Raw genomic sequence first — 12,846 nt, 5'->3', positions numbered from 1 at the left:
CACTATCCTACACACGAGGGACAATTTACAATTTACAGAAGCCAATTAACCAACAAACCTGCACATCTTTGGGACGTGGGAGGAAACCAGAGCACCCGGAGAAAACCCAGGCGGTCATAGGGAGAATGTCTCTGTAAGGTTTCAAGGTTTCAAGGTCAGTTTATTCTCACATGTACCAGTTAAGGTACAGTGAAATTCGATTTAGACATACTAAAAAAATAAGCAACAAGACACACAACTACTTAAAAGTTAACATAAACATCCACCACAGTGGATTCCCAACAATCCTCACTGTGCTGGAAGGCTATAAAATCCAATCTCCTTCCTCTTTATTAGGCAGCAACTCTACCGCTGTGCAGCCCCTATTATTATTAGTTTTTGTTTTAACATTTTTTTAAAACAAAACCAGCACTTTTATTTGCATTTTATTAGTAGATGCAAAGGCAAAGTAATCTGTAGCAAAGTAGACAAGACAAAATGCTTTAGATACCTAGAGGGAAGAAAATGAATTTTAGAGAATAAACAGAAAAACAGGATTGGAAATTGGAGCAATTGTTATTTAGTGCAGTGTTTTGATTTCCAGTTCTCTATTTAATGTAATTCTCTGATCTATTACCATTGCCTTACATCATGTAAATGTGTTTTGTCAAAATGAAAAATCCAGGACTGCAAAGGAAATAAATGGGCAAAGATTCAGCAAACATAGCACTAATATTGGGTGTTTTAAAGCAAAATTCAAGAAATATTTCACCACAATCGGGATCAAAAGTTGAGAAAACTTGGCATATGATAAAAGTTTGTACCTCAGGTACAATGAAAAAAAACTCCATGCAAACTCCTTGAGAATGCCATGCACTCAAGGCTTGTAAAACTAACATTCACTGGGATATAGCATCCATGGACATGTCACGAGGATATGGATACCACAAATTCTGACGTACTTTATTGGAACTTGAAGCACATGCTTTGACCTGGTGGTGCCTACTTCATTTTTAGTATGTTGTGTAGTTTAGTTTAGAGATACCTCGTGAAAAAAGACCCTTCGACCCACCGAGTCCGCACCGGCCAGCGATCCCCGCACACTAGCACTATCGTACACAAAAGAGACAATTCTTTTACAATTTTACCGAAGCTAATTAACCTACAAACCTGTACGTCTTTGGAATGTGGGAGGAAACCGGAGTACCCGGAGAAAACCCACGCGGTCTAGGGGAGAACATACAAACTCCGTACAAACTGCACCCGTAGTCAGGATGGAACCCGGGTCTCTGGCGCTGCAAGGCAGCAACTCTACCGCTGCGCCACCGTGCCACCCCATGTTTTTTTTTTAAGGCAAAGATTCATAAATTCATGATTAGTATGGGTGTCAGGGGTTATGGGATGAAGGCAGGAGAGTGGGATTGTGAGGGAAAGATAGATCATCCTTGATTGAATGGCCGAGTAGACTTAATGGACCGAATGCCCTAATTATGCTCCATCACTTGTGAACTTCGTTGTCTTTAATGGTTAAACTCATTGTGTTTTCAGATAAAGGATGTCAGTACCCAGAGGTATTCTGCATATCGCGGTAACAGCCTGTTCTTCTGGCAGTCACTGGGAAGCTCTGTTGAAATTGAATTCCATGGAGATTTCCAATTCCGGGCCTTGTACAGAGCCATGCCATCCTTAAATGTGAGGGGCGTCCACCAACTGAACTGTGGGTAGTGAAAAACTGTGGCAGATTCCCCATTTCTGGAATGTTCTCTCGCTGACCGGATATCCATGCAGCAGCTGATCATGTCTTGCCCAAGCTGTAGCTGTAAGGACTTGGCATTCTCCGAACTACATGTAGACTGTCCCCTTCCCATGTTCCCACCATTGGAAACCAACCCTTCCTTGACCTATTGCTGTAACCGTCCGTTTAAAGAATCTGCTTCCAGACACGACTGAGAGATTATATGCTCAAGTGAGACATGAGCCCACTAATTACTGACCCAGTAAGGAAAGTGCTTCCCACTTAGCCAAGGGTGACGGTTTGTTCCACTGAGTGAAGGCTCGTGTCCACAGCAATTGACATCGCCAACTGCGGTCACGTTGACTCCAGCTCCACTTCACGCTGCCTCGGAAAAGTGGTCGACCCAACCAAAGATTTGTCATTCCTTCTCTTCCTCGCTTCCATCTGGCAAAAGCTACAGAAGCTTGAAATCGAGCACTGTCAGACTCAGGAACAGCTTCTTCCCCTCTGTTATCAGGCTTCTGAACCATCCTGTAAGCCAGGATATTGTCCGATTCACCTCTATCCCAAAGAAGGCATTGGACTTTGTCTATGGAACTGTTGCGCTACAATGCTGAGAACTATATTCTGCAATTGGTATCTTCCCCTTTGCTCTACCCATTGTACTTGAAATTGACTTGATTGTTTTAATGTATAGCATCATCTGATCTGTTTTGATATCAAAACAAAGCTTTTAATTGCACCTTGGTACACGTGACAATAATAAACGTAAACCTAAATAAAAAGCAAGGAATGGCTTACTTGTAACATCAGTGTTGATGTAGACCAGTGAGGTGAATCTGTTTATTTTTATACTCTTGGCCCAATATAATTTGTTTATGTTATGGGGAGAAGGCAGAAGAATAGGATTAAGAGAGATAGATCAGCCATGATTGAAAGGCGGAGTGGACTTGATGGATCGAATGGCCTCATTCTACTCCTATCATTTATGAATTCAGAGAAAAACATTTAGTTAAACATCATTTTTTAAACTGCAAGAAATTAAGTGCAGTGGACAATTAAAGCATGGAATAATCTCCACCCTACTATAGTTACCTAACCAGATGCAACTAAATTTAAGGTAGCTCTTTGTTCCCCAAAACCCCTTCTGGCTGAAGTCCTCCCTCCACCACCTCCAGTTTAAATTCCATTTGGAATATTTTGGAGATCTTTGCAAGAAACCAAGAACCAAGACTGACTGATGACGTTTGGGGTCGTGACCCGTGGCGCCCACCCGTCGGCCCCGCCCATTAAGGTCTGACGTCCGGGCGGTGACGTAGAAATGGTCATGACGTCGACGCGTTGAGGGACCGCGGCGCGTGACGTGGAGGCTGTCAGTCGAAGGGGGGCTCGAGTGGCGAGAGGAGGGAGAGAGAGAGTGGACAGAGGACAGGAGGCGAGGCCGGACCACCAGGACCACCGGGACCACCGGGACAGCAAGTGCCCCCTCCCCCCCGTGTCCACAATGCCGAGCTCGGAGGATGCCAGCGCCGAGCCCGGGGCCGAGGATGCGGCCGTGGCCGGTTCGGCGCAGGGCGGCGGCGACGGGATGACCTGGTGGTATCGCTGGCTGTGCCGGTTCGCGGCTGTGATCGGCGGGGTGTGTGAGTACCGGGGGCCGGTGTGGGGTGTGTGAGTACTGGGCCCGGGGCCGGTGTGGGAGCGGGGTGTGTGAGTACTGGGCCCGGGGCCGGTGGGGGCTATGGGCTGGAGCTTGACCAGCCGGCTGGTTGTACCAAAGAGCGAGTGTTAAACTTGTTCCCTGCACTGTGATAAAACCAACATGTCCCATGTGGACCGTCTAGATCCAGTGTGCCCAGCTCAGATTGAAGCACCTTTCTCTGGCAGTCCCCGAGAAGGTGTGTTCAAGAAGGAACTGCAGATGCTGGAAAATCGAAGGTAGAAGACAAAAGTGCTGGAGACACTCAGCGGGTGCGACAGCATCTATGGAGCGAAGGAAATAGGCTATTTCCTTCGCTCCATTGATGCTGCCGCACCCGCTGAATGTCTCCAGCACTTTTGTCTACCCCTGAGAAGGTGTGTTGGATAGCCAGCATTTCCGTGCTTAGCGAGGGAGATGATGATCTGCATCTTATTTCCTATTATTTAAAACGCTCAGTGTGTAGCAGAGGTTCAATGTTTAGATGGGACCGTGTTGCTGTAACGATGTCATAACTGTTTCCGTTTATTTCTGAGCTGCTTATTTTACCCCGGGTTTGATTACAGTCTACTTATTGTTACACTGTCTAGTCAGCTGTGCATGTACCAATTAACTGTTTTTTAATCCTCAATGGAGTTGCGTACGCTATTAGACTATCAATGCACACTGGATGATTGTATTTGCAGATCTTGGGACTGTATTAAATGCCTCAAACTACCTCGTTTTTGTACAAACAGCGCCTGTTTCCATACTGTATCCCTCCGACACTGCTGCCATTCATTGGACTGCAGCTTAGAGTTTAGTGTGTTGGAAAGTGCGGCTGTAGTAACTGGCAAATCTGTTTAGAAAATTACCTGGATTAAATTGAAAGCAAATTGCATACAATTGATTTGACAGATAGTGGAATGTATTGCTCTATTATTATCACGTTTACCAAGGGTGGGAACACTCTTTGTTTTATCCAGGCAGATCAACTCATGAGTACAACAGGTTGTGCAAGAGAGAAAAATAGAATGCAGCATATAAAGTCAGGGCTGCAGAGAAAGTGCAGATAAAAATAGTGCAAGGCGTGCAGTGATGTAGATTGGAAGATCAGGAATAGATACATAGCACGTGATCCATTCAAGAGTGATAATAGTAAGGGAAAATCTTTCTGAATCCGGTGATATGTGCTTTCAACATTTAGTATCCTCCACACTTGATAATTTACATTTATACTGAAGCCAATTAACCTACAAACCTGTACGTCTTTGGAATGTGGGAGGAAACCAAAGATCCCGGAGATCTTTGGAAAATCCACGCGGTCACCCAAACTCCATACAGACAGCACCAGCAGTCGGGATCTGGCAACTGTAAGGCAGCAACTCTGCCGCTGGGCCACCTTGCCGCTGCGACCAAGGGAAAATGCTATGGAACTAGTAAAGGACGATCCAGCAGACAATCTCAACAGGCTCTTCCTGCACCCTTGCTCTACTGTTAAGAACTCCCACATGGAGCAGTGCATGGAGAACTAAGATGAGAGGGTAGGTCACGTTGGTAGTCTCAGTATCCAGGAACATTGCTGTTAGACAAGATCCTTCAGAAAAACTATTTTAGTCAGCTGTGTTAGTACAGCTAGTAAGGCTTGGACTTGTAATGCATCCAAAAAGAGCTGGCTTCGACTTGAAGGATCAAATGGCTGCCTCCTGGTATATTATTATGAGAGGTATATTCATGTCTTGAATAGATTAGAGAGGGTAGTCAGCCAATGCTGAATGTGGAAGTCAGCAACTCTTGTGGGGGGGGGGGGGGGGGGGTGGGGGTGAGGGAGATGGATGAGGGAGGGGTGGTAGGGGAGGGAAGGGATATTGGGGGCAAGGTGGGGAGGAGGGGGAAGTGTGCAACGTTGTGTCCTCAAGAAAAATGGCTCGCAATGATACCACATGTCCTCAATTATTGATTTTTAACCACAGAATTGAGCTGCGGAAGTATTATCTGTTGTTGTTTTTGTGCTTGGTGCCACCGTTTTCTGAATTATATGCGTTGTTTTCACCTCTTTTTGCACAAAGTTAAGGTAAAATAGGAATCATTCTGGAACATGTTGGATCATTCTCGGTGCTGGGCTCTTTACACAAAGGAATGTCAATAAAATGGAGCATTCAAATATGTTTAAATGTTTTATTGGCCATTGCACTCTTATCATTTTTGCTGAAATTCTGAAGAGGAAGGTGTGATTAAGGACAGGCTGTAACACGGCAAGAATGTGTTGGATTGGGGGAGGTAACGGGAACTGATGGCTGACTCATTGCCCTTTGTTAAAGGTATTCCACCAGCTATTCCTTGGACTATGATACTCAACCTTGGGGACAGGCAGCTTGTGCATATTTAACAAGATGTTTTTCTATAATTCAGCAGCGGTAATTGGATCCAAATATACACAGTGGAGGAGTAGATGGATTTTACCATTTAGGTAGATAGGATTCTTCCTCTTTCCTCACCCTTCTGAGTTATGTAACACAAATTAAAGATAGTAAATATTTTTCTCAATTGTATAGTGTACTTAGGAGAACATACAATGCAGAAACACGCCATGGAGGTATTTGTCAACACTTGACCAACCTGTTCCACATATTTTGCACCTATTCCTTTAATATATTAATTGAACAGTACAGCACAGCAACTGGTCCTTCAACCCACAACATCCACACTTGTAATGTGGGTAATGCAGGTATCCTGGTAACTTGTTGAGTCACATTGAATGAGTGATTAATGATGGTGTGAGCCCCTGTCGAAAGTCCAGCAGAGCCAGTGGATTTTTAATGTCCAGCTGTAAAGTCCATCTCAGCCACAAAGTGTAGAGTTCCACATTTTCACTACGCCAAGTATTGATGTCAAAATAAGATTGGATTAATTCCCTCGGTTATTGGTCAACTTTATTTTGGTTGTTACTGCACCTCTGTTTAGACTTTACTTTAGACTTTAGAGATATAACATGAAAACGGGCCCTTTGGCTCACTGAGACCATGCAAACCAACGATCACCCCGTACACTAACACTATCCTGCACCAAGGACAATTTACAGAAGCCGATTAACCTACAAATCTGTATGTCCTTGGAGTGTGGGAGGAAACCAGAGCCCCCAGGGGAGAACGTACAAACTCCATACAGACAGCACCCGTAGACGGGATTGATCCCGATGCTCATCGCTGTGTACCACTGTGCCACTCTGTTAAGCACAATACCCATAAATGAACAAGAAGACACTGGATAGTAACCAGAGAGACTAATACACAGGATAGCTCAAAGTACAGGAGTAGCAGCTTTCTTTTTACCTCTGGTGGCCACCAAGGATCTGCTCTTGGACTCTGGTCTTTCATTGACAAACCTGCTCCCTGCAGCTGGGAACCTTTTGAGAATTGAGTCTTGAATCAATAATTGCGAATCAACACTCGAACCCCAAATGAGATCTATTTTATTGCAACTGAAATGTGGTGCAGGCCACAACTGGTGGGGGAAATGTTAGGACTGTCAGAGATTATAACAGCTGGCTGGGAAAGTACTTTTACTAGCTTTAAGGTTGTGAAGGAAAGACTGGCTGCATCTGTACAACTCACCACATGACCTTGAAGGCCCATAGTATTCCAGCCAATGAAGCCCATATGAAATTTGAACACTACTGGAAGGAAAAAAAACATTGCAGCTAATTAGCAAACAGCAATCTCTTACAAACAGCAACCTGTGTGTGAAGTTGGTTAAAAGATAAGGAGAAGAAACACTCCTGCTCTTCATGTTAAGTGTTTGCATGTGCCAGTGACAGCAGTCATGGCAAATGTTTAATGTCAGAAGAAGGGTCCCAACCCCAAACATCATGTGTCCATTCGCTTCATAGATGCAGCCTGACCCGCTGAGTTCTTCCAGCACTTTGTGTTTTGCTGAAGATTCCAGCATCTGCAGTTCCTTGTGCCTTTGTGGTTTGACGTCTCTCTTGCATGAGCTCTCCTCGAGTAAGCACCATTATCTCGGTGTTCAAAAGGGAACTGCAGATGCTGGAATATCGAAGGTACACAAAATTGCTGGAGGAACTCAGCGGGTGCAGCAGCATCTGAAGAAGGGTTTCGGCCCGAAACGTCGCCTATTTCCTTCGCTCCATAGATGCTGCTGCACCCGCTGAGTTCCTCCAGCAATTTTGTGTACCATTATCTCGGTGTTGTCCCCTGTGGTTATTCATATTATGGGCAGTGTGTGGTGTTTGAGCCCATGAGCTTCTGTCTCTGTGTTAGGAGATACATGGATAGCTCTCTGCAGTGAGTCTGGAACTAAACATAACTGGGAGGAGAGGACTAATGGATATTTGTAATTGATGGTTACGTAACCTAGAAAGTGCAGTGGTGCTCTAGTGATAGTCATACGTGACAACAGAGGCTGGGATTGCTATTATTATCCTCTTGTCACAACTGAGCCGCTCTTTCTGGTTGTTTTGCAGCTTGTGCAATTGCTGGTGTGTGGAACTGTGTTACAATCGATCCCCTCAACATTGCAGCCGGGGTCTGGATGGTGTAAGTACCCGCACGCAGCAGCCCTGCTCACTGTGGAAAGAATGCCTTGAGGTCTTGTTTTGGGAGTGGGTTTATGTGCACGGTTGAGCTTGTTTACCCCCCACCCCACCGCCTTGCAGGAAACTATCAGATTGGTTCTTATTCTCTATTACACTTAAAAGAAAAGATTGATCAATGTGCCAAAGAACAATATCAGAGCACCCATTCCCTGTTTCACCAACTGGGACATTTTTGCTAATACCCACTACCTTCATGTGTTGTCCCCAATTAATCCCTTGGCTTCTCAAGTTCTTCTCCTACCCTAATGTTTCTTACTCCTCTTCCAATCGCAGGCTTTTCCCCTATCTGTTTGCTACCATCTGTATAATAAAAATACATGCAGAGTCTAAAAATTAACTTGTGACTTTTGGAGTCTTTCATATGCTGTAGAAATTACACTATCCTTGCAATAGTTTTACCTGTGATTTGTTGCTGAACCCTGCTCTCCATTTCCAGAGAGGAACCTTTTACAAAATGTCTCTGAGGCAAGTTGCCTTGTGTCCCTTAGATTGGAAACGCAAGGAACTGCAGATGCTGGAATCTTGAGTAAAACACAAAATGCAGGAGTAATTCAATGGGCCAGGCAGCAGGACATGGATGGGTGACGTGTTGGGACCCTTCTTCAGACTGGGTGATGTTTCAGGTCAGAAACCTTATTCAGACGTTTCAAGTCAGGACTCTTCTTCAGACCGTTCAAAGTGTCTTGGGTCCTGCCCTGAAATATCACCTCTCCTTGTCCTTCAGAGATCATGGCTGATCCACTGAGTTACTCCAGCACTTTGTGTTTTACCTTCGATTAGGTGCACCTTTAAGGTAAAGGTGGCGTGTTGCCAAAGAAATGATGATACTTGTTCTGGAAAGGTCATTTGGCTATCTCCACTGCAAGAACAGGAATGGTGAATATATGCTACCTGGTGTTTTAGTGCACTGACAGCCTTTGCTCCATTTTATTGAAGATGGCATTCTGTGTGCCAAATTAATCACAACGTTTCACACTCCTTGACAATAGACTTCCCTTATTTTCTGCATTTCATAGAAACAGACCACTCATTTCACAAGCCTACATTACATTCCACATAATCTCTGCCACTGTTATATACTTCTGTTCCATTTTCCATTGTCTAACTTCGCATTCATGTAATCTGGAGTATTTTTTTCAACTATTCGTCATGCATTGCAGTTTTTGTGTGTAGTCTTTAGTTGTGATGCAAACCACAAAATATATTGCGTTTGTTTAGTGGTGTAACGTTGCCATTTTATCTTTTAACACACAGGCTGAGTGCGTTTGTCCTTTTCCTCTGTGAAGCTCCATTCTGTTGCCAGTTCATAGAGTTTGCGAATGCAGTGTCTGCACGAGCTGATAAGTTCCGCTACTGGCAGAAAGCAATGTTCTATTGCGGGTAAGTGTACTGTGGAAGGGCTGTGTGGCAGCAGTAAATGACATTTGTATTTCTCATTGGTGTTGTGGTTCATGTCTATCCTCATTGCGCTGTTAACCAGTGAGAGTAGTTTGTAGATAGACACAAAATGCTGGAGTAACTCAGCAGCATCTCTGGAGAGAAGGAATGGGTGATGTTTCGGGTCGAGTTCCTTCAGAGAGTTGTGTGTAACTGACCTAATGAGGTGATGATGGGTTTGGGGAATTAGCTGGGAGATGCTGTGGAGATTAGTCATGAACAGGATTGAAATTCGCCAGGTTATAATTCGCATTCAAATAACCTACCAATACTCTGTGTTCAAAAGGGAACTGCAGATGCTGGAATATCGAAGGTACACAAAATTGCTGGAGGAACTCAGCGGGTGCAGCAGCATCTATGGAGCGAAGGAAATAGGCGACGTTTCGGCCCGAAACGTCGCCTATTTCCTTCGCTCCATAGATGCTGCTGCACCCGCTGAGTTCCTCCAGCAATTTTGTGTACCTACCAATACTCTGTCTTTTGTTTACAAATGGTTCAGCAACCTGCTGAAGGAACTATGTGGCACTCGGCTTCCTTGAAATTCTTTGGTCTACCCCTCAAGTCTGGGTCACGGTTCAGAAAAAAGCATGGCTTCATCAGTGTAATCTGTGGAACATTATTCTCCTTTCTTCTTTTTGAAAAGCAGTTATTCGCCAAGTGCCACTTTATCAGTTACTTAATATAAATTATATCAGCAAAGGGCATCAGTGCCCTCTTTATGCCCGATGCTTCAACCTAGCGGAGAGGTCTGTTGTGTGGCACTTTATCAAGAGCCTTCTGGAAGTCTTGTGCACCACATTGCCTGTGGCCCTCAGCAATTCTGACCATTATCGCATTTTTTAAAACTCTTTATCAAATTGGTTAAACACAATCGCCCTTTACAAACCTGTGCTAGCTTTACTTTTACCTCCCAGGTAATGATTAATCCTTCTCTAGCTCAGTGTTTTTAAATGCGTTCCCACCTCAGAGGTGAACCTGTCTCAGCTGTTGTCGCTGGGGTTACTCAGAACAACGGGGTTACTCAGAACAACGAAGTAACATTTCCTTTCCAGTCCTCTGTCATCACTCCTCCCCATTGTTCTATGCTTATTGAACACTATTTTGATTTCTCTCGCCTAATTTTGAGAAGGGTCTCAGACCAGAACTGCTAACTGTTTCTCTTCCCACAGGTGCTGCCTGATCCGAATGTTTCCAGCATTTTCCGTTATTATTTTTGATTTTCGATAGTTTTTTCTGATTTTCAATGTGTCTGTGGACTTCTTCCAGAACTCAAGTGAAAGATCCCCCCATCCTGGTTTCCAGAATGTAAAGTGAATCTTTATTTTTCTCTTTCCCCACAGGATAGCAATATTCCCAGTTTTCCTGCGATTTTCATTCACTACGCTCTTTGGGAATGCAATTGCTTTTGCTTCGGGTGTGCTCTATGGACTTGCATCACTTGGCAAAAAGTGAGTTTTCACTGGCATTCAACGTCTGTTTGTTGTGTGACTTGATCTCGACTTGAGGGCAGATTGAAAACACAGGATTGAACGATGACGTAATCCTAAAAGGACACGGTACAGTTCCTCGCTTGATGGTTGTTCTTAAAGCTCGGAGAATAGCACAAAGGATGCCTGCCAATAAATGGGTGCTGTTGTTAAGCATCGCCATTGAGTAGTTGAGCTTAAGTGATACTGTGAATGTCCCACAGATTCAGTGCTGATTCTGCTAATAAAAACAGAATCACTGATCAGTCTGTTTCAATCTGGCCTGCAATATTGCAAAGCATCTTGAAAAATAATTTCTTCAGCAAAATTACAGTGAGGAGGAAGATACTTACATTTGAAGTCTCTCCCAGACATTTGCAAAAATAACATTCAAGCTTTTCCAAGAATTAGTAAAGATTTGCATCTTAAGATACAAGATTCAATTTAATTGTCACCATATGCACCATTAGTATGTAACAAGTTGTACTTGATCACTTAATTGGTTGTTCACAGTGACAATCTTGATATAAAATCCCCCATGACCAATTGTGCCTAAGGGTTTACTGCTGTAAATGACTAGGATTGAGTTTTTACGTGTATATAATGTGAATGTCTTCCTCTCACTGCATTTTACTGCAGCAGTAATGATTTTAAAGAGGCTGGATTCTGTTGTACATGTGAACTACGTTGATGGTGTTTTCAATGTTGAATTTATTTAAAACCGTCACTGCAGCCTGTTTGCAGTAGCGAAGGTGTGTAAAAGGGCTCGGCTGTGGAAAGCTGTTTATTTGGAGTCCCACTATAAGCCCTGTTACACTATGGCTGGCACTGCCACTGTATTGATGACCAAAAGTGGTCGGAATAATCCATACACATGCATGCAGATTTGTATTCCACTTAGAATAGGGTAGAATTGCTTAAAAATGGCTTGCGGAAAACGTCCAGATTGTTCTGATCTAGATGTTGAAAACAGCTGTAAATTTATGCAATATTGTGTGAATGAGAATGGACTTTGAATTAAGAATGGAAATTGTAGCTTGGATCCATGGGATCTTTTTAATGGTGGGATCAAAGTTTTGGAAGTTATTATTCCTAGAGAGAATTTGTTAACATGTTTGGTGTGTTTGTGTCAAGCTGGGTGCTTGCTGGAGTATTGCCAATTCTAAGCATGGCCGAGGCGGATGTGAAGCATTTGGGAAGGTGATTTACTGGAGTGGGACAAGGCATGAGGGTTGTCATTATGCACGTGGCCTGGTGAAGTGGATGGGCCTATTCTTGGAGCAGGGAAGATTAAGGTGTTTTAAAAGAAGTTATGCAGGCTTTTGAGGGAGTAATTAAGACAAGCCCTTTAATGATCGGTAAAAGATGCAGAGGTGAACTGAAGTAAAAATGTTTTGTTGCAACACTTGGTTGAGATTTGGATTAAACTGCTTGGTGATTCAAGTCAAGGCTTTCAGAATATTTGAAGTAGAAAAACCAAGTATCCAGCAAAAGAGCTAATGGGGCAATGGAGTGAAAGATGGCTACTTTTCGTTATTTTTCTGTTTTCTAATGGTGCTCCTTTCTCCTCCCTTCCCCTCCCCCCACTTCCACAACCGACCACGAAGGGGTGATGCTGTTTCGTACGCCAGGCTCAAAGACAAGAAACTGGCCGATGAAGAAAAGTTGACGGGATCGATCACCAATGAGACGGCAATGCAGTGAAAGACAAGACACCGTGTTTACCTCGTGCAACCGCAGATCAACAAACTAACGGGACTTTATATTTATATGCGTACAATTTATATACTGCAGAGAGGGTCAGCTCTTGGTTTGATGTGCAATTGGTTCTTTCAGGGAATAGTAAAAACAGTGTAGATGAACGCAAAATGGTGGAGTAACTCAGCGGGTCAGGCAGCGTGTCTGGAGAGAAGGAATGTGTGATATTTCATGTCGA

At 43.8% G+C, this 12,846-nt stretch overlaps 2 protein-coding genes across 3 annotated transcripts in view; both read left to right on the top strand.

Annotated features, from left to right (window-relative positions):
- adamts13 (ADAM metallopeptidase with thrombospondin type 1 motif 13) overlaps window positions 1–2,499 on the top strand; it is a 50,938-nt gene extending 48,439 nt beyond the window's left edge. For both annotated transcript variants that reach the window (XM_033048735.1, XM_033048736.1), the window contains one exon: window positions 1,528–2,499. In XM_033048735.1, the coding sequence (XP_032904626.1) occupies window positions 1,528–1,704 (177 nt within the window). In that variant the 3' untranslated portion in view covers window positions 1,705–2,499. The remainder of the gene's footprint in view (window positions 1–1,527) is intronic.
- A 586-nt stretch (window positions 2,500–3,085) lies between these two features.
- Window positions 3,086–12,846, top strand: cacfd1 (calcium channel flower domain containing 1). Its single transcript, XM_033049152.1, has 5 exons — window positions 3,086–3,357; window positions 7,876–7,948; window positions 9,262–9,387; window positions 10,785–10,892; window positions 12,518–12,846. The coding sequence occupies exons 1-5, from the start codon at window positions 3,219–3,221 to the stop codon at window positions 12,612–12,614; spliced, it is 543 nt and encodes a 180-aa protein (XP_032905043.1). The 5' UTR covers window positions 3,086–3,218; the 3' UTR covers window positions 12,615–12,846.

This window comes from Amblyraja radiata, chromosome 32 (assembly GCF_010909765.2).
Source record: "Amblyraja radiata isolate CabotCenter1 chromosome 32, sAmbRad1.1.pri, whole genome shotgun sequence".
NCBI classification, from domain to species: domain Eukaryota; kingdom Metazoa; phylum Chordata; class Chondrichthyes; order Rajiformes; family Rajidae; genus Amblyraja; species Amblyraja radiata.
The sequence above is the reverse complement of the archived record's forward strand: the minus strand, read 5'-3'. Positions and strand labels throughout refer to the sequence as shown.